Source organism: Schistocerca cancellata, unplaced genomic scaffold, assembly GCF_023864275.1.
Source record: "Schistocerca cancellata isolate TAMUIC-IGC-003103 unplaced genomic scaffold, iqSchCanc2.1 HiC_scaffold_782, whole genome shotgun sequence".
In the NCBI taxonomy this organism is placed as follows: domain Eukaryota; kingdom Metazoa; phylum Arthropoda; class Insecta; order Orthoptera; family Acrididae; genus Schistocerca; species Schistocerca cancellata.
In genome coordinates, this window is record NW_026046793.1 from 1,779,557 (window position 1) to 1,805,809 (window position 26,253).

Sequence of the window (26,253 nt, forward strand, 5' to 3'; positions counted from 1 at the left end):
GTGTGTTTGTTTGTGTGTGTTTGTTTGTTTGTGTGTGTTTGTTTGTGTGTGTTTGTTTGTGTGTGTTTGTTTGTGTGTGTTTGTTTGTGTGTGTTTGTTTGTGTGTGTTTGTTTGTGTGTGTTTGTTTGTGTGTGTTTGTTTGTGTGTGTGTGTTTGTGTGTGTGTGTTTGTGTGTGTGTGTTTGTTTGTGTGTGTGTGTTTGTTTGTGTGTGTGTGTGTTTGTTTGTGTGTGTGTGTGTTTGTTTGTGTGTGTGTGTGTTTGTTTGTGTGTGTGTGTGTTTGTTTGTGTGTGTGTGTGTGTTTGTTTGTGTGTGTGTGTGTGTGTTTGTTTGTGTGTGTGTGTGTGTTTGTTTGTGTGTGTGTGTGTGTTTGTTTGTTTGTTTGTGTGTGTGTGTTTGTTTGTTTGTTTGTGTGTGTGTGTTTGTGTGTGTGTGTGTGTGTGTGTGTTTGTTTGTGTGTGTGTGTGTGTGTTTGTTTGTGTGTGTGTGTGTGTTTGTTTGTGTGTGTGTGTGTGTTTGTTTGTGTGTGTGTGTGTGTTTGTTTGTGTGTGTGTGTGTGTTTGTTTGTGTGTGTGTGTGTGTTTGTTTGTGTGTGTGTGTGTGTTTGTTTGTGTGTGTGTGTGTGTTTGTTTGTGTGTGTGTGTGTGTTTGTTTGTGTGTGTGTGTGTGTGTGTTTGTTTGTGTGTGTGTTTGTGTGTGTGTGTGTGTGTGTTTGTTTGTGTGTGTGTGTGTGTTTGTTTGTGTGTGTGTGTGTTTGTGTGTGTGTGTTTGTTTGTGTGTGTGTGTTTGTTTGTGTGTGTGTGTTTGTTTGTGTGTGTGTGTTTGTTTGTTTGTTTGTGTGTGTGTGTGTTTGTTTGTGTGTGTGTGTTTGTTTGTTTGTGTGTGTGTGTTTGTTTGTTTGTGTGTGTGTGTTTGTTTGTTTGTTTGTGTGTGTTTGTTTGTGTTTGTGTTTGTGTTTGTGTTTGTGTGTGTTTGTGTTTGTGTTTGTGTGTGTTTGTGTTTGTGTTTGTGTGTGTTTGTGTTTGTGTTTGTGTTTGTGTTTGTGTTTGTGTTTGTGTGTGTTTGTGTTTGTGTGTGTTTGTGTTTGTGTGTGTTTGTGTTTGTGTTTGTGTGTGTTTGTGTTTGTGTGTGTTTGTGTTTGTGTGTGTTTGTGTTTGTGTGTGTTTGTGTTTGTGTTTGTGTTTGTGTTTGTGTTTGTGTTTGTGTTTGTGTGTGTTTGTGTTTGTGTTTGTGTGTGTTTGTGTTTGTGTGTGTTTTTGCTTTTGCGTTTGCGTTTGTTTGTGTGTTTGTCAACCTAGTTTGTGGTGCCGGAACTTTTTTGTGGTAAGTTTTTATTTTTTTGTTGCTAGTGTATGTGTGGGGGTCGAAGGAAGTGTTTTATTGAAATGTGTGGCTGTGAATGTTGGTATTGGTATGGGGAGAAGTTTTTGGGCTATCTAGGTCAAGGGAAGTGCTTGATCTTAATTTATGGGATTGGGAGATGTTTTTGAGCTATATAAGTGAAGGGAAGTGTTTGATCCTAGTTTATGGGATCGGGAGCTGCTGTTTAGCTATATAGGTCAAGGGAAGTGTCAGATTCCAGATGATATTGGGGAGTTTTGTAATGTCAGTTTTTTTCGTCGTTTTGCGTGGTATTGTATGTGGGTGGGTGTCTAAATTTGCTTATATTTAGTTTGTCCGCACCCAAAAACCCCAAATTTCCTGCGCTTGTCCCATTAGTGTCATTAGGCTTTTTGTGGAACGTGTGTGTGTGTTTTTTCGATGTATTTTCGTCTTCATGATGTGTATGTAATGACTTTATACGTGCCGTATTGGAATCGTGGTTTATAGTCGTTTGTCATATTTGTGACGTCATGGGTCAAAGCAGATGGGCGGGATCGGACGCTTCCGTATTTCCTAAATTGATAATTTCCTGTTACCTTTGGATCAGCATACATCCCTAAAAAATCTTGTTCTTGATAAACATTCTGCAATCTCAACTTACACTTTGTGTTTCTGTACATCTCATAATTCCATTTGTTGCTTATATGTACTTTCTCATAATGAGCCAGAACTGGCTGCAGAATGAAAATAAAGACTGAAACAGACCTGTTGGTTTCTTGGTGCTGAATATGTCTGATGAATTTATTTATTGCTGATGAGATGTTCACTGTATGAAATTTATTTGCAATTTTATATATATCCCTAGTGGGTTAGTGCATGATAGAGTACATACCCCAACCCCAAACCAAAAATCAGCACAGTGTAATAGTGTAGCAAGAGGTCTCGGTTTGTCGCAAGGTGTTAATCTGGTTAAGAGTTGATGTAGCCAACAAAACTGAAAGCTAAATATAGGTATTTGTGCAGGTGGCTATGTAGCATAGCCCAATGTTTGTGCCATTTTTAAAATACTGTGCCCTGTTTATCGTAAGTTTTGCCATGAAAACTTAAACTGTGTGATAAATTCAGAAAACCTGTTTTAGGTAATGAGCAGGCTTTAGAGTACTTTGATACATTGTGTACACGTCCTGTGCATTAACTACAAAAAACATAAGGGGGGGGGGGGAGGTGGTACTTCATAACTTTCACCCATGAGTGTGATAAAACATGGTTGTAGATCACAGAATTTTTCATGACTTACTACACATAAAGTACAATATACAATGCCATTTGTGATATAAGTGAGTGATATATAAGTTTTTTAGTAGAGTACGCAGCAGTAGATAAGATTGCTCATTCTAACTGAAAGATAATTGGGTCAGATGCTGTATGAAGTTGAAGCTGAGTCCTGTTTGAAACTATTATATCATCATAAAAAAGTATAAATGCTTTCAGTAAAAAACATGTTTCTTGTTATTGTAAGGCAGTGGAGGTAATTTCTTTCTTTTTAGTTAAACTACTTATTTGATATGTTCAGGGTTTCTGCTGCACTTACAGATTTTTGTGAATAAAACAGTCTTGGCTGCTTAACATTTCTTCCTTTATAATACTTTTTGGCTTCTGCCATCATCAGATCTGCAATTAAGACTATATGCGCGTAAAGAATGACAAGTGTTCACTACTCAGTATCAAGGTACAAAAGGTAAATAATTAAAAGTTAAATAATTGTAAAAAGCTAATGCACCGAATTTGTAAAACAAGGTTCGCCGGCCGCGGAGGTCTCGCGGTTCTAGGCGTGCAGTCCGGAACCGCGCGACTGCTACGGTCGCAGATTCGAATCCTGCCACGGGCATGGATGTGTGTGATGTCCTTGGGTTAGTTAGGTTTAAGTAGTTCTAAGTTCTAGGGGACTGATGACCACAGATGTTAAGTCCCATAGTGCTCAGAGCCATTTGAACCATTTGTAAAACAAGGTTCAGTTCAGCGTCAAAAATATATGCCTAATTGGGGTGTTAGCTGGAACTTAATGTATTTATTTCATTTTATGAGCCAAGATAGTCCCCTGATTAGGCATTTGTTTTTGATGTTGACTTTTGCAAGTTGTAAGGTTTGTTGAATCAGGTTTTTATAATACTGGCAATTAAAATTGCTTCACCACGAAGATGATGTGCTACAGACGTGAAATTTAACTGACAGGAAGATGATGCTGCTGTTGTTGTTGTTGTGGTCTTCAGTCCTGAGACTAGTTTGATGCAGCTCTCCATGCTACTCTATCCTGTGCAAGCTTCTTCATCTCCCAGTACCCACTGCAACCTACATCCTTCTGAATCTGCTTGGTGTATTCATCTCTTGGTCTCCCTGTACAATTTTTACCCTCCGCACTGCCCTCCAATACTAAATTGGTGATTCCTCGATGACTCAGAACATGTCCTACCAACAGATTCCTTCTTCTAGTCAAGTTGTGCCACAAGCTCCTCTTCTCCCCAATTCTATTCAACACCTCCTAATTAGTTATGTGATCTACCCATCTAATCTTCAGCATTCTTCTGTAGCACCACATTTTGAAAGCTTCTATTCTCTTCTTGTCTAAACTAGTTATCGTCCATGTTTCACTTCCATACATGGCTACATTCCACACAAATACTTTCAGAAACGACTTCCTGACATTAAAATCTATACTCGATGTTAACAAATTTCTCTTCTTCAGAAAAGCTTTCCTTGCCATTGCCAGTCAACATTTTATATCCTCTACTTCGACCATCATAAGTTATTTTGCTCCCCAAGTAGCAAAACTCATTTACTACTTTAAGTGTCTCATTTCCTAATCTAATTCCCTCAGCATCACCCGACTTAATTCGACTACATTCCATTATCCTTGTTTTCCTTTTGTGATGTTCATCTTATATCGTCCTTTCAAGACACTATCCATTCCGTTCAACTGCTCTTCCAAGTCCTTTGCTGTCTCTGGCAGAATTACAATGTCATCGGCGATCCTCAAAGTTTTTATTTCTTCTCTATGGATTTTAATACCTACTCCGAATTTTTCTTTCGTTTCCTTCACTGCTTGCTCAATATACAGATTGAATAACATCGGGGAGAGGCTACAACCCTGTCTCACTCCATTCCCAACCACTGCTTCCCTTTCATGCCCCTCGACTTTTATAACTGCCATCTGGTTTCTGTACAAATTGTAAATAGCCTTACGCTCCCTATATTTTACCCCTGCCACCTTCAGAGTTTGAAAGAGAGTATTCCAATCAACATTGTCAAAAGCTTTCTCTAAGTCTACAAATGCTAGAAACGTAGGTTTGCCTTTCCTTAATCTAGCTTCTAAGATAAGTCGTAGGGTCAGTATTGCCTCATGTGTTCCAATATTTCTACAGAATCCAAACAGATCTTCCCCTAGCTCGGCTTTATTTTCTCCTTTCATCAATTAAATTCAATATTTCTTCTGTTACCCAAGGAGTTCTACTAGCCCTAGTCTTTTTACCTACTTGATCCTCTGCTACCTTCACTACTTCATCCCTCAGAGCTACCCATTCTTCTTCAACTGTATTTCTTTCCCCCATTCCTGTCAGTTGTTCCCTTATGCTCTCCCTGAAACTCTGTACCCCCCCTGCGGGTCCGGGGTAAGAATAGGCCCGAGGTATTCCTGCCTGTCGTAAGAGGCGACTAAAAGGAGTCCATCCCCCTCACGGGGGTAGTTAGCGCCTGCGTCCGGAGACGGACGGTTCCACGACCTATAATCGTGGTCTTTTTGGTTTTTCACTTCTCGTTTCTTCCTTCCTTTTGTTGGTTCGTTTCTTTGCTATTCTCCACCTCACTGTCTTCCTTACTCTTTCCCTTGACTTCTCCTTGCCTTCTCATTGCCTTTCTCTCCTTGCCTTCTCATTGCCTTTCTCTCCTTGCCTTCTCATTGCCTTTCTCTCCTTGCCTTCTCATTGCCTTTCTCTCCTTGCCTTCTCATTGCCTTTCTCTCCTTGCCTTCTCATTGCCTTTCTCTCCTTGCCTTCTCATTGCCTTTCTCTCCTTGCCTTCTCATTGCCTTTCTCTCCTTGCCTTCTCATTGCCTTTCTCTCCTTGCCTTCTCATTGCCTTTCTCTCCTTGCCTTCTCATTGCCTTTCTCTGCTTGCCTTCTCATTGCCTTTCTCTGCTTGCCTTCTCATTGCCTTTCTCTGCTTGCCTTCTCATTGCCTTTCTCTGCTTGCCTTCTCATTGCCTTCTTCTCCTTGCCTTCTCTGGTCTCCGCCTTGGCGTTTGAGACAGTCTGTCCTCTTTCTCCCTCTCTCTCTTCTTTTTCCTCCTCTTCCTTCCTCCCTGTGCGTGTCTGAAGGCCGACCCACGCGTTCGCACGCGTAGCCGGTGACGGGGTAACGCGTAAGTTCCCGCCCTGGGTAGACATGTAAGGCACGCGCGTACCCCCTGGTAAAGGCCAGGCCCGGGGAGGGGTGATTGCCTGAGCTGATACCTTCTGACCATGCCGATTGGTCCCTCCGTCTGTTTCTCGGGAGGTGTGACCTGAGGTGTAAACATTCACCTAAAGCGGGAGTGCCCTCTGAGAGGGTCCCCACAAGGAAGGAGCGCGCCATCGGAGACGCTGGCAATCATGGGGGATTCCTCCGCAATGGATTCTACTCCATCTGTCTCGACTTCGACCCAAAAACGGAAACGTGACCAGCCAACAGTGACAAAAGTACTACCGCCTGTCCCACAGTTCCTCGTAGTTTCTCGCACTGAGGACGGAAAGGATTTTTCCTCTGTCAACCCTTTTGTTATTCAGAAGGGCGTTGATGCCATAGCCGGATCTGTCAAATCTTGTACCAGGTTGCGTAACGGCACCTTATTACTAGAAACTGAGAGTGCCTTTCAGGCACAAAAACTGCTTTGGGCCACCCTCCTGTACACGTTCCCTGTCCGGGTGGAGGCCCACCGAACTTTGAATTCGTCTCGTGGTGTAGTCTATACTAGCTCCCTCGACGGATTGACTGACGAGGAGCTTCAATCTTTCCCCGCTGAGCAGGGCGTGACGGCTGTCCATCGGGTCATGAAAAAGGTCAACAACGACCTTGTACCGACCCGGACACTTTTCTTGACCTTCGATAGTGTTAAGCTGCCATCGCGCATCAAGGCAGGCTACGAGGTTATTTCTGTTCGCCCCTATGTCCCGACACCTACGCGCTGCTACCAGTGTCAGCGTTTCAATCACACTCGACAGTCTTGTTCCAATGCGGCTAAATGTGTCACTTGTGGCAGGGATGCCCATGAGGGTGACTGTCCACCTCCGTCTCCTCGTTGTGTGAACTGTCAGGGTGACCATGCCGCATCCTCCCGCGACTGTCCTGTCTATAAGGACGAACGTTGCATCCAAGAAATTCGGGTCAAAGAGAAAGTGTCCACCTCGGCTGCTCGCAAGCTATTGGCTAGTAGGAAGCCCACGCTGCTCCCAGCGGGGAAATATAGTACTGTCCTCGCCTCTCCTCGGACTACCCGGGAGGTCGCAACCCAGACTTGCGATCTGACCTTCAGCACCACGGTCGTCCGTTCGGCCAGTGCTAAGATCGCACGGTCAACGTCTCCTCTTCCTCCCATCACACCACAGACACCAGCCACTTCCTCAGCTTCTGCTAAGTCGAAGACACCGAAGTCAGATGCACGGTCCTTCAAGAAGGAACCATCCCGTGCTGACTTCCTCCGTCCCTCGACCTCCCAGCCTTCGACCGATACTTCCACCAAACGTCCTTCCAAAAAGGCGCATAGGAAGCACAGTTCTCCTTCTCCGCCACGGCGCATCTCTTCTCCTGCGCCACCCAGCGGTTGCCGCCCCAGGCCGTCATCCGTTTCGCCTGGCCGCACCGCCGGTAGCCGTACATCTGGCCATTCACCGGCGGAGGAAGCTCCCCCTCCCGGCCATCCTCCCGAGATGGCCGATGACCCTATAGACCCCATGGACGATGACTGTCCGCCTACTGATAGCGGCGGCAGTGCTCGCTCGAAGCCAGGCCCTAAGCGGCCTTCGAGGTGACCCCTTCTCTCATCTTCCTTTTCTTACGATGGCACTTATTCACTGGAATATTCGCAGCATTTGCTCCAACCGAGAGGACTTGAAGTTGCTGCTCCGCTTGCATCGTCCGCTCGTCGTAGCCCTCCAGGAAACGAAGCTACGCCCCATGCGATCACATTGCCTTGGCACACTACACCTCTGTGCGTTTTGACCTACCCCCTATGGTAGGAATCCCAGCTCATGGAGGGGTTATGTTGCTGGTCCGGGATGATATTTACTACGATCCCATCACGTTGCACACCGGCCTGCAGGCAGTCGCCATCCGCATTACTCTCCCCACTTTTACGTTTTCCTTTTGTACCGTTTACACTCCCTCGTCATCTGCCGTTACCAGGGCAGACATGATGCAACTTATTGCTCAGCTACCTGCACCGTTTTTGTTAACTGGAGACTTCAATGCCCACCATCCCCTTTGGGGTTCTCCAGCCTCCTGCCCGAGGGGCTCCTTGTTAGCAGACCTTTTCAACCAGCTCAATCTTGTCTGCCTTAATACTGGCGCCCCTACTTTTCTTTCGGACACATCTCATACCTATTCCCATTTAGACCTCTCTATATGTACTCCCCAACTTGCATGCCGGTTTGAGTGGTATGCACTTGCTGATACATATTCGAGCGACCACTTCCCGTGTGTTATCCATCTCCTGCAGCATACTCCCTCTCCGTGCTCCTCTAGTTGGACCATCTCCAAGGCAGACTGGGGGCTCTTTTCTTCCAGGGCGACCTTTCAGGATCAAACCTTCACAAGCTGCGATCGTCAGGTCGCACACCTCACGGAAGTCATTCTCGCTGCTGCTGAATATTCCATCCCTCACCCTACTTCTTCTCCACGTCGCGTACCGGTCCCCTGGTGGACCGCAGCATGTAGAGACGCTTTACGTGCTCGTCGACGTGCTTTACGCACCTTTAAACGCCACCCTACAGTGGCGAATTGTATTAATTATAAACGATTACGTGCTCAGTGTCGTCGTATTATTAACGAAAGCAAGAAAGCCAGCTGGGCTGCTTTCACAAGCACCTTCAACAGTTTTACTCCTTCTTCTGTTGTCTGGGGTAGCCTGCGCCGGCTATCTGGCACTAAGGTCCACTCCCCAGTTTCTGGCTTGAAGGTCGCGAATGAAGTCCTTGTGGCCCCTGAGGCTGTCTCCAATGCCTTCGGCCGCTTTTTCGCCGAGGTTTCGAGCTCCGCTCATTACCACCCTGCCTTCCTCCCCCGCAAACAGGCAGAGGAGGCTAGGCCACCTGACTTTTGCTCCTCAAATTGTGAAAGTTATAATGCCCCATTCACCATGCGGGAACTCGAAACCGCACTTGGCCGATCACGGTCCTCCGCTCCAGGGCCTGATTCTATTCATATTCAGATGCTGAAGAACCTTTCTCCTGCGGGTAAAGGTTTTCTTCTTCGTACATACAATCGCATCTGGATTGAGGGACATGTTCCCGCATGCTGGCGCGAGTCTATTGTTGTCCCGATTCCTAAGCCGGGGAAGGACAAGCACTTGCCTTCCAGTTATCGACCTATCTCGCTTACCAGCTGTGTCTGTAAAGTGATGGAGCGAATGGTAAACTCTCGATTGGTTTGGCTGCTTGAGTCTCGACGCCTACTTACAAATGTACAATGTGGATTTCGTAGGCGCCGCTCTGCTGTTGACCATCTGGTTACCTTGTCGACCTTCATTATGAATAACTTCTTGCGGAAGCGCCCGACCGCGGCTGTGTTCTTTGATTTGGAGAAGGCTTACGACACCTGTTGGAGGGCGGGCATTCTCCGCACCATGCATACATGGGGCCTTCGCGGTCGCCTCCCTCTTTTTATTGGTTCCTTTTTAATGGATCGACAGTTCAGGGTACGTGTGGGTTCTGTCCTGTCAGACACCTTTCGCCAGGAGAATGGGGTGCCACAGGGCTCAGTTTTGAGCGTCGCTCTGTTTGCCATCGCGATCAATCCAATAATGGATTGCCCCCAGCTGATGTATCAGGCTCCCTTTTTGTGGACGATTTTACCATCTATTGCAGCGCGCAGCGTACACGTGTCCTGGAGCGCTGTCTTCAGCGTTCTCTTGACCGTCTTTACTCCTGGAGTGTCGCCAATGGCTTCCGTTTTTCTGCCGAGAAGACGGTCTGTATTAACTTCTGGCGCTACAAAGAGTTTCTCCCACCGTCCTTACGACTTGGTCCCGTTGCTCTCCCAATCGTGGAGACCACCAAATTTTTAGGCCTTACCTTTGACAGGAAACTTAGCTGGTCTCCACATGTGTCATATTTGGCCGCCCGTTGTACCCGTTCTTTAAATGTCCTCCGTGTTCTCAGTGGTATGTCGTGGGGAGCGGATCGAACCGTCCTACTTCGTCTATATCAGTCGATCGTCCGCTCCAAGCTGGATTATGGGAGCTTCGTATACTCCTCTGCACGGCCATCCATCTTACGCCGCCTCAACTCCATACAACATCGGGGTTTACGACTTGCGATCGGAGCATTTTATACCAGTCCCGTAGAGAGTCTTCATGCTGACGCTGGCGAATTGCCACACACTTACCGGCGCGATATACTGCTTTGTCGGTATGCCTGTCGGCTACTGTCAATGCCCGACCATCCGTCTTATCGTTCCTTTTTTGACGACTCTCTTGACCTTCAATACGGGTTGTATGTCTCTGCCCTGCTACCCCCTGGAGTTCGCTTTCGTCGCCTCCTTCAACACCTTAATTTTTCACTCCCTGCAACCTTTCGAGTGGGCGAGAGCCGCACGCCACCTTGGCTCCAGGCTCAGGTCCGCGTTCACCTTGACCTGAGCTCGCTCCCAAAAGAGGTCACCCCCGGTTCGGTCTACCACTCCCGTTTTTTGGAACTTCGTTCGAAGTTCATCAACATGACTTTCATTTATACAGATGGCTCTAAGACCAATGACGGGGTCGGGTGTTCCTTTATTGTCAGGGCACAAAGTTTCAAATACCGGCTCCCTGACCATTGTTCGGTCTTCACAGCTGAGCTCTTTGCCCTCTACCAGGCTGTTCTTTACATCTGCCGCCACCGACATTCTGCTTATGTCATCTGCTCAGATTCTCTGAGCGCCATCCAGAGCCTCAGTGATCCGTACCCGGTTCACCCTTTCGTACACCGGATCCAACGCTCTCTTCAGCGGCTGGTGGACGTCGGTCCGCCGGTTAGCTTTATGTGGGTTCCTGGCCATGTCGGTATCCCTGGGAACGAAGCTGCAGATGCCGCGGCCAAGGCTGCGGTCCTCCAGCCTCGGACAGCTTCTTGTTGTGTCCCTTCGTCCGATTTTAGCAGGGTCATTTGTCGGCGCGTTGTGTCGCTGTGGCATGCCGATTGGGCTGCACTTACCGACAACAAGCTTCGGGCCTTAAAACCTCTTCCCGTGGCTTGGACGTCCTCCTCACGCCCTTCTCGGCGGGAGGAGGTCGTTTTAGCAAGGTTACGAATTGGACACTGCCGGTTCAGCCATCGCCATCTGCTGACGGCTGCGCCTGCGCCGTTCTGCCCATGTGGGCACTTGCTGACGGTTAGACACATTTTAATGTCCTGTCCAGATCTTAACCAACTGCGCCTCGATCTTAAACTGCCTAATACTTTTGATGCAATTTTAGCGGATGACCCACGAGCAGCTGCTCGTGTTCTTTGTTTTATCAGTTTGACGAACCTCGCTAAGGACATTTGATGATGTTGTTTTTTAATCCTATGCCTGTCAGTCTCTTTTATCGTGTTTTCCCCTTTTAGTTGTTGTTGTCAACTTGTGCCTCGCGGTGCATTCTTAGAGTAGTCAGGGCGCTAATGACCATTGAAGTTGTGCGCCCTAAAACCACAAAAAAAAAAAAAAAAAAAAAAAAAAAAAAAAATGAAACTCTGTACAACCTCTGGTTCTTTCAGTTTATCCAGGTCCCATCTCCTTAAATTCCAACCTTTTTGCAGTTTCTTCAGTTTCAATCTGCAGTTCATAACCAAGAGATTGTGGTCAGAGTCCACATCTGCCCCTGGATGTGTCTTACAATTTAAAACCTGGTTCCTAAATCTGTCTTACCATTATATAATCTATCTGAAACCTGTCAGTATCTCCAGGCTTTTTCCATGTATACAATCTTCGTTTATGATTCTTGAACCAAGTGTTAGCTATGATTAAGTTGTGCTCTGTGCAAAATTGTACCAGGCGGCTTCCTCTTTCATTTCTTACTCCCAGTCCATATTCACCTACTAAGTTTCCTTCTCTCCCTTTTCCTACTGATGAATTCCAGTCTCCCATGACTATTAAATTTTCGTCTCCCTTCACTATCTGAATAATTTCTTTTATTTCGTCATACATTTCTTCCATTTCTTAGTCATCTGCAGAGCTAGTCGGCATATAAACTTATATTACTGTACTAGGCGTGGGCTTCGTGTCTATCTCGGCAAAAATAATGCGTTCACTATGCTGTTTGTAGTAGCTTACCCGCATTCCTATTTTTTTTATTCATTATTAAACCTACTCCTGCATTACCCCTATTTGATTTTGTATTTATAACCCTGTATTTGCCTGACCAAAAGTCTTGTTCCTTCTGCCACCGAACTTCACTAATTCCCACTATATCTAACTTTAACCTATCCATTTCCCTTTTTAAATTTTCTAACCTACCTGCCCAATTAAGGGATCTGACATTCCACACTCCGATCCGTAGAACGCCAGTTTTCTTTCTCCTGATAACGACATCCTCTTGAGTAGTCCCCACCCGGAGATCCGAATAGGGGACTATTTTACCTGCAGAATATTTTACCCAAGAGGACGTCGTCATCATTTAACCATACAGTAAAGCTGCATGCCCTCGGGAAAAATTACGGCTGTAGTTTCCCCTTGCTTTCAACTGTTCGCAGTACCAGAACAGCAAGGCTGTTTTGGTTAGTGTTACAAGGCCAGATCAGTCAATCATCCAGACTGTTGCCCCTGCAACTACTGAAAAGGCTGCTGACTCTCTTCCAGAACCACACGTTTGTCTGGCCTCTCAACAGATGCCCCTCCGTTGTGGTTGTACCTGCGGTACGGCCATATGTATCGCTGAGGCACGCAAGCCTCCCCACCAACGGCAAGGTCCATGGTTCGTTGGGGGGAGGAAGAAGACGCTGTGATACGCAAATGATTAGCTTCTCAGAGCATTCACACAAGGTTGTCACCAGTGGTGACACCTACAACGTGCTGACATGAGGAAAGTTTCCAACCGATTTCTCATACACAACAGTTGACCGGCGTTGCCTGGTGAAACGTTGTTGTGATGCCGCGTGTAAAGAGGGGAAATGCGTACCATCACATTTCCGACTTTGATAAAGGTCGTATTGTAGGCTATCGCGATTGCAGTTTATCGTAGCGCGACATTGCTGCTCGCATTTGTCAACATCCAATGACTGTTGACAGAATATGGAATCGGTGAGTTCAGGAGGGTAATAAGGAACGCCGTGCTGAATCCCATCGGCCTTGTATCACTAGCAGCCGAGATGACACGCATTTTATCCGCATGGCTGTAACGGATCGTACAGCCACATCTCGATCCCTCAGTTAACAGATGAAGACGTTTGCAAGACAACAACCATCTGCACGAGCAGTTCGACGACGTGTGCAGCAGCACGGACTATCAGCTTGGAGACCGTGGCTGCGGTTACCCTTGACGCTGCATCACAGACAGGAGCGCCTGCGTTGGTGTACTTGACGACGAACCTTTGTGCACGAATGGCAAAACGTTATTTTTTCGGATGAATCCAGATTCTGTTTACAGCATCATGATGGTCGCATCCGTGTGTGACGACATCGTGGTGAACGCACATTTGTCATTGCCATACTGGCATATCATCCGGCGTGATTGTATGGGGTGCCATTGGTTACACGTCTCGGTCACCTCTTGTGCGCATTGACGGCACTTTGAACAGTGGAAGTTACATTTCAGATGTGTTAAGACCTGTGGCTCTACCCTTCATTCGATCCCTGTGAAACCTTACATTTCAGCAGGGTAATGCACGACCACATGTTGCAGGTCCTGTACGGAACTTTCTGGATACAGAAAATGTTCAACTGCTGCCCTGGCCAGCACATTCTCCAGATCTCTCGCCAACTGAAAATGTGTGGTCAATGGTGGCCAAGCAACTGGCTCTTCACAATACGCCAGTCACTGCTCGTGATGAACTATGGTATCATGTTGAAGCTACATGGGCAGCTGTACCAGTACACCCCTTTCAAGCTCTGTTTGACTCAGTGCCCAGGTGTATCAAGGCTGTTATTGTGGCCTGAGCTGGTTGTTCTGGGTACTGATTTCTCAGAATCTATGCACCCAAACTGCTTGAAAATGTAATCGCATGTCATTTATCGTATAATATATTTGTCTAATGAATACCTGTTTATCATCTGCATTTCTTCTTGGTGTAACAATTTTAATGGCCAGTAGTGTAAAAATTTGTAACATCTAATATATCATCCTTGTAGCATGATATTTTATGACATGCTGTCTGTTGGCTTTTGTTTTGGGTTCTTCAGCTGATGTACGATTCATAATTTTTCTGATGTTTTGCCAGTAAAAGTGGCTGGCATTGTCAAAGCTTCATCCTCCATTGCTGGTGGCGGAGTGTAGTGGAGTCGAGCTCGCAGCTGTAGATTTTATGTACCTTGTGTGCAGATGTCCAAGGACCTTGTTCCATAGTAAATTCCGGTGTGGTTCTTAGCTTGCTATGTGCAGCAGTCGTTCTGCAGCATGGGAATTCAGGATCCGTTCACCTTGAGGTGTTTTTCATTCTTGTTAGTTAGTGCCGTGTTTGTGTATTTCTGTAGCTGCTCTGATCAAGCAGGTGTGATAGCTCTTGTCTACAGCAGTAACTTCCATTTCGATGAATTTTACTGTGCTCAGTCACACACAATGCGTACTATGTACATGTGGAAAAGTTTGTATTGGAATGAAAGGATGATCAATGAACACCAGGACCACGTAAAATAAGCGGCATTGCAGGTTGGGGCAGGTGCAGAAATTTGTCTGGCAGAGCATGAGACCAGCCACATAGTAAAATTTGCTGACACAGAAGTTACTTGTGTAGAGATTAGCTATCACACCACCTTGTTCGGAGACGCCATAGAAATACGCAACATGACACTAGCTTCAACAAGAAAGAAGAAAGCTTCAAGGTGAACAGACCCTGGATTCCCTTGCAGCAGTGAATGACTGTTGCAGATAGTAACGAGAGAACTGCACCGGAAATAACTACACCAAACCGAGCAGTCTGTGTGCAGTAGTCTGTTTGTGTGCCAGCAGTAGTCTGTTTGTGTGCCAGCAGTAGTCTGTTTGTGTGCCAGCAGTAGTCTGTTTGTGTGCCAGCAGTAGTCTGTTTGTGTGCCAGCAGTAGTCTGTTTGTGTGCCAGCAGTAGTCTGTTTGTGTGCCAGCAGTAGTCTGTTTGTCGCCAGCAGTCTGTCACGAAACCTTAAGTTACTTTCTACCATTTTTTGTAATGGACATGCAATTCTGTTCTTTTAATTTGAGTTAGTTTTTATGATGGAATTAGCTGAAATAGCATTGTAAATAAATATATTAAGTGATGCTGATGTTTTTATTTGTGGAATATTCACAATGATCATGGACTTGTACAGGAAATTTATTTCCTGTATTGTCACTTCCAGATTGTTGCATGAGAATCTCTATGTTGAAGCTTTAACATGACAATACATGTAATCATTTGTCATTGCAATAGCAAGATGGCATGTCTGCTTAATGATGGGACATATGTGGTGCACTTGTGGTCTAGGGGTAGTACCTGTGAGTACTAATCAAACTGTCCATGGTCCCAGGTTCGAAACATGCCACCACTTAAATTTGATTAATAATCGTGATTGTCAGCCAAAGACTTCCGGCATAACAAGCCACCCTCATTCTTTCAATGGTCGGCCTTCTCAAAAGGATGAGGAGTGGACAGAGGTTCAGAGCAACTGGGGTGGGTAACTGCCCTTAAAGGCAGAAAAATCAGCAAAGATAAACAGCATGAGGATGCAGAAGGCAAAGGAAACCACTGCATTAGAGGCACATAACTTGTATCCTCAGGACATGTGGCCTGTAAGTGAGTGTGTCATGATGACCTCTCCATTGCCAAAAGATTCTGGACTAGTCCCCTGTTCAGATCTCTGGGAGGGGATTGCCGTAGGGGAAGGTGACCTTGAGAAAAAGCTTCAATAATCAATGAAAGGATAACATTCTAAGAGTTTGGCCATTGAATTTCAGAAGTTCAAATGTGGCATGGAAGCTAGAAAATACTGAAAAGGGAAATGCAGAGGCTCAATCTAATTATAGTAGTAGTGGTGAGTGAAGGGAAATGAAAAAGACAAAGATTTTTGGTCAGATGAGTATATGGTAATACCAACAACAGCAGAAAATGGTATAACATAAGAATAATTTATTATGAATAGTGTGTGCCCCCTTGCAGGTCCGGGGGCTAGAATAGGTCAAAGGTATTACTGCCTGTCATAAGAGGCAACTAAAAGGAGTCTCATGCTTTTTGACCTTTGTGATGGTCCTCTGTAGGGTTTGACCTCCATTTTTCAAAATTTTCCTGACGAGCAAGCCAGTTGGGTAAGGGCACCTTACATGGTGCTTAGTGTCCATCGTGCATCGAGATATATAGCCAACTTCCTTCTTCTGGCATTGCAGTCCCACTCATCCTCCATCTCTTGGGTGAGGACACCTTTGTGATTGTTTTCCTCCACCCACTATGCAGTGTAGTTTTCTGCACCGATGATGACCATGGAATTCTTTGCACCTCATATCCAGCACTGTAGCATGTCCGTTGTGGTGGGGCTGCCATGTACCCTGTCGGTTGATGCCTCCACCGTTAACTCCCCACGTGTGCCAAGGAGTAGATGCCACTCACCCTGGGGCATCAGGACTCCCGGCAATGGCCATCATGCCAGGTGGCCTTTGCTGCGGCCGGGAGGTGCCCGTGCTCCCGCACCACCTACTTCGGGTGCAAAAACCCCCCCGCCCTCCCTCCCCAACCATCAGGGATTTCAGTCTCCACTTCTGAGCCAGAGAAGCGTAAGGCCTCTTCGGCTCCTCTCACCAGGAAGGGGTCCCTTTGGTCACTTTCTTCCAGGTTTCTGCTAGTGGGAAAGGTGACACCTGCCAGTGGCTGAAGAGCCCAAAAGCAGCTGGTTGTAGGGCTTCACACTCATCCTCAGTCCAGAGACTAAATCAGTGAAGTCCTCCCAGCCAGGGAAACCCAAGGAACAGTACGAGAAATCAGAAAAGAAGACCCCCAAGAACAAGGAACTTGTGGTGGCGCCCACACCACTGCTTCCTAAAAGCTCTGCTGGACCCTCACACACAATGGATATAGACTGCTCAGGCAAAAAGTCGGTGGCAGCAGGTGACCCTGAGGCATAAACTGCCTCATTGAACGTTCCAAACCTTCCCAGTCGCACGCTGATGTCATTCTCCAGTGGAATTGCGGCAGTTTTTTGCACCACTTGGCTGAGCTATGGCAACTGTTAAGCTTTACACCTGCTTTCTGCATTGCCCTCCAGGAAACCTGGTTCCCGGCAATGCAGACACCTGCCCCCTGCAACTATAAGGGATATTATATGAACCGTAGCTATTATAATAGTGTCGGGTGGAGTTCACATTTATGTCGTAAACTCGGTCTGTAGTGAAAATGTGTGCCTTCAAACCCCTCTTGAAGCTGTGGCTGTCAGAATATGGATGACACTGGAAATAACTGTCTGCAACGTATATCTCCCTCCAGATGGTGCAGTACCCCTGAATGTATTAGATGCACTGATTTATCAACTCCCTAAACCTTTCCTACTTTTGGGAGATTTTAACGCCCATAACCCCTTGTGGGGTGGCACCGTGGTTACTGGCCGAGGCAGAGCTGTTGAAACTTTACTGACGCAATTCGATCTCTGCCTCCTAAATACTGGGCCTGCCACACATTTGAGTGTGGTTACTTAGTTACTTGACCATTGATTTATCAATTCGCAGCCCAGGACTTTTCCCATCTATCCACTGGAGATCACGTGACGACCTGTGTGGTAGTGACCACTTCCCCATCTTCCTGTCACTGCCCCTGCGTCAGGCCCACAGATGCCTGCCCAGATGGGCTTTAAACAAGGTGGATTGGGAAACTTTAACTTAAACTCTCCCTGACATGGTAACATCGATGTGACGGTTGAACAGGTGATCCCTCGCTCTTCAGGGTGCCCCCCCCCCCACCCCCACCCCCCCCCCCCCCTCCCCGGCGAAAAACAGTCCCTTGGTGGTTGCCGGAAATTACTGAGGCAATTAGGCAATTAGTTGCCAAGCTCTACAGTGACATGAGCGGCACTCTTTACAGTATCTGATAGCCTTTAAGCGAGTCCGTACCCGTGTATGCCAGCTTGTAAAACGACGGAAACAGGAGTGTTGGTAGAGGTAGGTGTCGACCATTGGGTGCCATATGTCACCTTCCCATGTCTGGACAAAGATCAGATGTCTTTTTGGGTACCAGACCCCAACAGGTGTCCCTGGTGTTACCATCAATGGCGTGCTCTGTACCGACGCAAACGCGAATGCCGAGCACTGTGTTTGAACCTCTGCGTTGGAGAACTACACCCCCCTCCCCCCCAGCCTTTTGCACCCTGAAACGGCGAGTGGAAAGGGAAGTCCTCTCATTCACTACACGCCACAGTGAACCCTTTAACGCTCCATTTATGGAGTGGGAGCTCCTCAGCGCACTTGCACATTGACCCGGCACAGCTCGTGGGCCGGATTGGATCCGCATTCAGATGATCTCTCTTCTGACTACAAGTGCCATTTCCTCATCATCTTCAACTAGATCTGGTGTGATGGCATCTTTTCATCGCAAGGCGGGAGAACACTGTCGTTCCACTGCTCAAACCCAGTAAAAACCCACTTGATGCGGATAGTAATTGGACCATCAGCCCTACCAATGTTCTTTATAAGCTGCTGGAACATATTGTGTGTTTGTTGTTGGGTTGGGAGATGGAGTCACATGGCCTAATAGCTCCATGTCAGGGCGGTTTCTGCCAGGGTCGCTCTACCACTGCTAATCTTGTGTCCCTCAAGTCTGCCATCCAAACAGCTTTTTTCAGATGCCAACATCTGGTTGCTGTCTTTTTTTACTTCCGTAAAGCATTTGACACGACCTGGTGACATCATATCCTTGCCACATTGTATAAGTGGGGTCTCCACTTATCCAAAACTTCCTCTAGCTCCGTACTCTCTGTGTCCAGGTTGGTGCCTCCCATAATCCGCCCCCCCCACCCCCCTCCCTCATATTCAGGAGAATGGCATTCCTCAGGGCTCCGTATTGAGTGTGTCTCAATTTTGTAGTGCCAATCAACGGCTTAGCAGCAGCTGTAGGGCTGTCGGTCTCCCCTTCTCTGTATGCAGATGGCTTCTGCGTTTTGTACTGCTCCTCCAGTACTGGTGTTGCTGAGCAGCACCTGCAGGGTGCCATTCACAAGGCACAGTTTCCTGCCGCAAAGTCGTGTGTCGTGCACTTCTGTCAGCGTCGTACCATTCGTCCGGAACCTGAACTTCATCTTATTGATGATCCACTCACTGTAGTGAAGATATAGTGATTCTTAGGACATCCAGAAGCTCAATTGACTTAGTCAGCGTAAGCAGAAGTGCTGGCAGCATCTCAGTGCCTTCCGCTGCCTGAGCAACACCAACTCAGGTGCAGATCGCTCTACGTTGCTGCAGCTCTACAGAGCCCTTGTTCAATCCTGCCTTCACTATGGGAGTCCGGTTTACGGCTCGGTGGTGCCCTCAGCATTGCGTTTAGTCAACCCAGTGCACCACTGTGGCATTTGCCTAGCGACAGGAGCTTTTAGAAAGAGTCGGGTGACCAGTGTCCTGGTGGAGGCCAGAGTCCCTCGATTGTGGATCTGATGTGCACAACTTCTTGACAGTTTTGTTGCACACATTCGTAGCTCCTCTGAGCATCTGAATTACTGTCTTCTTTTCCCGCATGCAGCAGTTTACCTCCCGCATCGGTGGCCAACATTAGGGCTCACGATTTCGGTTCGCGTGTGATCCCTTCTCTCTGAACTGGAGTCCTTCTCTTTACCATCTCTGCTTGAGGTCCATTCACGTACACCTCCACGGTGTATACCTCGGCCGAAGCGTTGTTTGGACCTTTTGCACGGCCCTAAGGACCATTTTAACCCCGACGCTCTCTGCTGTCGCTTCCTCTCAATTCTTGACGTGTACTGGGACTCCGAAGTTGTTTACTCGATGGCTGATGGTAATGTTAGCTTCGCCTATGTTCAGAGACCATATTGAACAGCATTCCTTGCCTGCCAGCTGCAATGTATTTACTGCAGAGCTGGTGGCCATATCTCATCCACTTCAGTACATTCGTTCCTGTTCTGGTAAGCAGTTTCCTCTCTGTTCTGACTCCCTGAGCAGCTTCCGAGCTACCGGCCAGTGCTATCCTCGCCATCCTTTAGTAGCAAACATGCAGGAGGCCACGTCTGCCTGGGAACGGTCCACTTGTTCAGTGGTGTTTGTGTGGACCCCAGGACACGTTGAAATCCCAGGTAACGAACTTGTTGACAGGCTATGCGGAAACCTCCGCTGGAAATGGGTATCTCTGATGAAACTGCTGTGTGTTCTGTCTTATGTCACAAGGTTTTTCAGCTTTGGGAGACGGAGTGACGTAACAGTATGCACAACAAACTGTGTCATTAAGGAGACTGCGAATATGTGGAAGTCTTCCCTGCGGGCGTCTTGCATAGAATCAGTTGTTCTTTGTCGACTCCGTATCGACCGTACGTGGCTCACACCTAGTTACCTCCTCCGTCACGAGGACCCACCTCAATATCGCTGTGGCTTCCAAATTACAGTCGTTCACCTCTTGCTGGACTGCCCACTTTTAGCCGGTCTGTGGCGGACTTTTAAATTTCCCAGCACCCTACCTTCAGTGTTAGGCGACAATGCTCCAACAGTAGCTTTAGTTCTATGTTCTATTTGTGAGGGTGTGTTTTATCATTTGATATGAGTTTTAGGGTATGTCCTTTGTCCCTCTGTGTCCTCCACTGTACGGCTTTTAGGGTGGTGGTTTTAATGTAATGCAGAGTGGCTCTCTTCTCCTTTCTATTCTCATGATCAGCCAGCCATGGTAATCTGCATTCTAGTTTCTAATTTATTTTTTCTACTTCAGTAATTGTCGTAAACCTCTTTGTCTCACTTTGACTCGGACACACAAACAAGTGATCGTTACTTAGTTTCTGGAATATGACAGTTTTGTCTCCTGTTAGGATTTTGTATCGACATCTTGCTTCCCGTTGATAGAATTTTTTAAGCATTTCCTTACAGTAATTGACACTTCAGTTTTGTGGCATTTGTTGGGAACAGATCTTTTTCATAGCTAGATGTTAATGCAAAATCAAATACGTTGCAGTCTCATCGTGCCTTGGGATGTATCACAATAAGTCATGTGCCAGTCCTTCCGGATCTCATCTTAACATAATTTACTTCTCACAGAATCATGTTTGTGATGAATTGTAAACAGCCATCTGTGAAGGTGATTATCAAAAGTTGAACAATAGGATTTGAGGCACGGTTGTTGATTTTGGCCATTACAAAAATTGTTAAGTCATATAACAAATCTCTCACACACAATTTCCATTTTTCGCAAGTTTCCTTAAATGCAAGCTGAAAAACCTTAGCCAGTTTCTGGTGAGCTGCTAGAATGAGTATGGTACAACTGGTGTCGTGCTGAAGTGGGGTTGATTGGTTGTGATGACACAGTTCTGTAGCAGTAGCCTGAAGTCTAGTTTAGGGTGAAAGGTGATAACTTGGTCGAGTTGATGAAAGCAATGAATGCGAATGCTAAGTAAAGGTTGTTGTAAGACTGGCATCTAGTATAGTCTAGGTTCATATTTGTTTGTATTTAAACAGTTCACTACAGCCGAACACTGGTTGTGCTGTTGTCATTCTAGTTGTTCGTCTGTTTCTGAGCTGTTTTTTCTAACAGTAACAAATGAAAAACTTTAAAACAGTGGTAACTGTGCATTTCACTAGGTGACACTACTGTGCTGTGTAATTTGCTAAATATTTGTAAATACCCTGATATTTTCTGATGTCTTGTAACTTTTGTATTTATATTATTTCTTTGACTATTAACTTTTATTTTTAACACGGCAAACCAATCGTAATAGCATGTTGTACTATCCAGTGTGTGTAATCCACAAATACGACCAATCATAGAAGAGATGATGATGCGCATCCGTCCAGAAGAGGAGGTGAAGATGATACGGAGACGTGTGGCTATGAGTGAAATGAAAAAGAAGTCTGAATCTGATGAAAAAAATGTAAGTTTGCACTATTTTAAAAAAGTCTCTGTGGTGATTATTTGCTGTTATATATTGTTAGAGGTCTAGTCGTAACAGATCTTCCTATCCATTCTTTTTGCATTAGCGTTACCATTACTGATACACCTGTGATTTTCCTCTGTACTTTATCATTCATAGACTGCTTGAGCAGATAGCAGCAGACCAGAGCAGCAGACCAGATCTATGTCATTCTGTTTTATGTATGTGCTTATTTAACCCAGAAATTGTCATGATGGTGTAAGATGTCTCACCATAACACTATGAATACAAGTAGCTCCAGTACACATGCACACAGAATGTTTTATGAGGCTAGGACAGTTGGTTAGCTGTGGTCTTGCTGAACGCACATATCTGGTATTTGCCTGAAGTGATTTAGGAAAATGACAAAAAGCCAACATCTGGGTGACAGGACAGAGCAAAATATTCCCGAAGATGAAGTCGGTGTCTGTACAACTGCAATGCTTCATTCAGTTGGTTCCAGTTGTTCATTGTTCTTATGTTAATTACATAACCTGCATGTACTCCCTCGATGGTAATATAGGTGAGCCATAATGGTGTGGTTAAAATTTGGGAAATCCAAGAATCTTGGGTTGTTGCCAGATTGTAATCAGTCACTTTCTGCTGCAAGCCTCGGTTCCACTTCAGTGTTCGGTGTGGCAGTGAAATGTTACATGTCTCAGTGATTGGGTATTTTTCATAAGTCTGTATGCCATGTTCTGAGTGAGCAGACTATTATTTCAATAGCTCTGTCTGCAACAAATTTCAGCTGGTAATAGCGAATATACTGTTAATGATTTATTAGAGGAGGAGATGCACTTGGATCGTAAGAAGAGATTCCAAAATCGGATATTGGGTTTTAAGGCATACCCAGATGCAGATACTCGGATCACGATTGAGTAATGAAGAGTAGAGAGAAGTGTAAGATAATCTTCTGGAAGAATCAAAGTGGAAGGAGTTGGATACTGAAGCACTGAGGATGGGCGAGATGTGTTTGAGGTTATCTAAGGCTGTAGATGCTGTGACAAAAAATTCACAGTAGGCAGTTCAGTTGAAGAGGAATGAACTTTCGAAAAAAGGGCAGTCACTTAAGTTGAACAGACAGACATAAAGGCAACGAAAGTGACTGTAAAGAAATGTTGGGTTACAGAAGAAATACAGGGTGAGCGCAAAGTCTTGCCCTGATCATAAAAAATTATAACAGAATAACCATTTGTCATAATAAGTTACATTTGATGCTGTTACATAGGCTAGTGTTACTAGTTGTTGCGACCAGTAGATGGTGCTAGTGCTCCACAACACCAATGCGGTCTGTTAGGTCACGTTAATTGCTGGAGAAATGGCATCAGAGCAGGTGAAAGAGCAATGTGTGCTTTCTTTTCACAAAACGAAATCACCAGTCGGTGTTCGGCGTAAATTTCGGGCTTCCTATGGACGCAGCCCTCCTGACTTTAAATCGGTAAAGCGAGGTATGCAAAGTTTAACGAAACGGGCAGTGTTGAAGATCGTCCTCGAAGTGGCAGGCCTTGTGTAAGTGATGCAACTGTTGATAGTGTTAGACAATCATTTTGACAGAGTCCGTCTAAATCGACTCGTCGATCTTCTTGTGAACTTCAAATATCGCAAGCAAGTGTGGTGAAGATTCTTCGTGAAAGGCTTAGGTTGTGTGCTTACAAAGTGCAAATCTTGCAGGCCTTGCAACCGAATGATTTGCTGACACATGCTGAATTTGCAGCTGAGATTCTAAACAGGATTGATGGTGCTAATGATTACTTAAATCGCATATTCTTTACTGATGTATCCACCTTTCGTGTCAGTGGAATGGTAACGAGGCATAATGTCCATACAAGGGGTTCAGAGTCTCTACATGCTACTGTACAGTTACTGTGAAACAGTGAAAAAATGAATGTTTGGTGTGGCCTCATGCATAACAAGGTTTTTGGTCTGTTTTTCATCACGGAAAAATCCATTACCGCTAACATTTACTTCCATGTTTGGCAACAGTTCATTGCCACACAGTTAGAAGAATATAGACCGTGGATACTTTTCCAGCAAGATGGAGCACCCCCCATTGGGCTTTGATGGTGCGTGATTTCCTGGATGAAACATTTCCGGATCGGTGGCTTGCAAAGAACGGTCCAACACCCTGGCCACCCTGCTCTCCAGATATTACGCCCCTTCACCTTTTTTTCTGGGGCTATATCGAGGACAGTCTTCGTCACACCAGTTGCTGACATTGATGAACTGAAGGCTAGGATACAAGTTGCTGTGGATACCGTGACAGAATACATGTTACGAAACACCTGGTGGGAACGTGAATACCATCTCAACATTCTCCAAGCTACCGAGGGAGCATACATTGAGGTTTACTAACATAAGTGGTCTAAAAAAAACTAGTAACTATGTAACTGCATCAAATGTAAATTATGATGTACTTTCAACATAGCAGCACAGTCAGCAATTGTGATAATCTAATATATAAGACACTACCAGCCTCGATTGTGGTAATGAAACAAACCTTTACCTAGGTTTCAGCCCAAATAATTGAGCCTTCTTCAGAAGATATACCTGAATCTATAATTTGTCTAAGAGGGCATGGTCTAGAAATAAGACATGCCCTCTTAGACAAATTATAGATTCAGGTATATATTCTGAAGACGGGTCAATTATTTGGGCTGAAACCTAGGTAAAGATTGGTTTCATTACCGCAATCAAGGCTGATAGTTTCTTATATATTAGTAAATTATTATGTCAAATGGTTATTCTGTAATAAATTGTTTTAATCATAGCTGCACTAGTTGGAACACTCTCCCATAACCTCCAGGCCTCGATCTTCCCTAATTGCTGTCCTCCATCTGCCTCTGCCCACTTCTCTTCTCCCCCTCTGTAGCACTGCACACCAGTGTGCATGGGTCAGTGAAGTGGTGAAATGCACCTATTCTAAACTCGCCAAATTACTTGTGCTCGAGCTACAGAAAGTGGTAGTAGTTGGGGTAATTCACTGACAACTTCAGGGAATTGCTTCCGATGTATGAACACATAGGCTAAGAAGTGCACTGTCCAGTGAAGGAGGTTATGTAGAGTAACATAGTGCTTTTTAATTTCATTTATCTTCAGTAAAATTTGTAAGCAAATGTGGTGCCATATTATGTCTGAATTACCTTCATTCAAATATTTCTTGGAATAGTCTTTCGCCAGCCGGAGTGGCCGTGCGGTTCTAGGCGCTAGAGTCTGGAGTCGAGCGACCGCTACAGTCGCAGGTTCGAATCCTGTCTCAGGCATGGATGTGTAGGATGTCCTTAGGTTAGTTAGGTTCAATTAGTTCTAAGTTCTAGGTGACTGATGGCCTCAGAAGGTAAGTCACATAGTGCTTAGAGCCTTTTGAATCAATAGTCTTTCATTGTGACATTCTCAACCATTTTGTTTCAAATACTACTTCCAAATCAGTTTAAAGCTGATGTGACATTCTTTTGGTTTTGGCTGACACTATTTTTGAATACTGAGGCGAGTATTTTTTGTACTGTAGAACAATAAAAATTCATTAGTAAATTTGTTGTGTGCTACTTTACCTTTCCTTCATACTGTGTTCTAATAACTTTTCTCAGTATGAATAAAATATATAGTAAATTATTACATATTCCTGTTGTTACAGAGTATTAATATTGAACATGCTATTCATATTGAACATTATACTGGGTGTACATAAAGTCCAGGAACACTTTAAATTATTTATTGCACACGAACTAAATATTGTACAGATGTCATGCATATTGCATTTTGAAGAGAAACTCTGAAAGGTGCGTTTTTTTGCAAGCATTCAGTATGCAAACCGTGAGTGACTCGGCAGATGTCAATATGGTAATAGAATTCTTGCCATGCCCGTACCAGTGTGGCAGTCACTTCTTGTATTCTCCCGGAGCTCTTCTACGTTGAGTGGTAGAAGCAGTACGTACACCAGATCATTAATTTGTCCCCATAGAAAAAAAAGGCTCTCACAGTGCGATTTGGCGATTGGGGTAGCCATTTCATGAAGCAGTTGTCCCCTTCTGTAACACGGCCGTGTTTTGGCTAGCACTGACTATTGGCAAATTGCCAAACTACGCTATGGCTGTATATATATGTGGGGGGGGGGGGGGGGGAAGAGAGAGACTTTGAGTTTCTCTTCAAAATGACATATGTATGATATCTGTACAGTGTTTGGTTCTTGTGCAGTAAATAATTGAAAGTGTTCCCGGTCTTGATGCACACCCTGTATTCATATTTCTTAGCAAACTTGTTTACATTGCTAGCTCAATGTGTAATAACCACCATTAAATCAAGTGGCAACTAAAAGTGTTTAATTAGCAGCCATGGAAGTTAGATAAATAAAACTTGCTCTCACATACAACAAAAAATTACTTCTGGAAAATTTGGAATTTCAACCTGGAAATCTCAGAAATTGTATGATGAGTCATCACCTTGAGCTTTTTTGCATGTTGATTGTTTTCCATATT

General features: G+C 45.3%; 1 protein-coding gene across 1 annotated transcript in view; it reads left to right on the top strand.

Annotated features, from left to right (window-relative positions):
* The window catches only part of LOC126143133 (disks large homolog 5-like), an 86,252-nt gene that overhangs the window by 4,693 nt on the left and 55,306 nt on the right, over nucleotides 1-26,253 (top strand). The window contains exon 2 of the mRNA XM_049915342.1: nucleotides 21,607-21,742. Coding sequence (XP_049771299.1) covers nucleotides 21,644-21,742 — 99 coding nt within the window. The 5' untranslated portion in view covers nucleotides 21,607-21,643. The remainder of the gene's footprint in view (nucleotides 1-21,606; nucleotides 21,743-26,253) is intronic.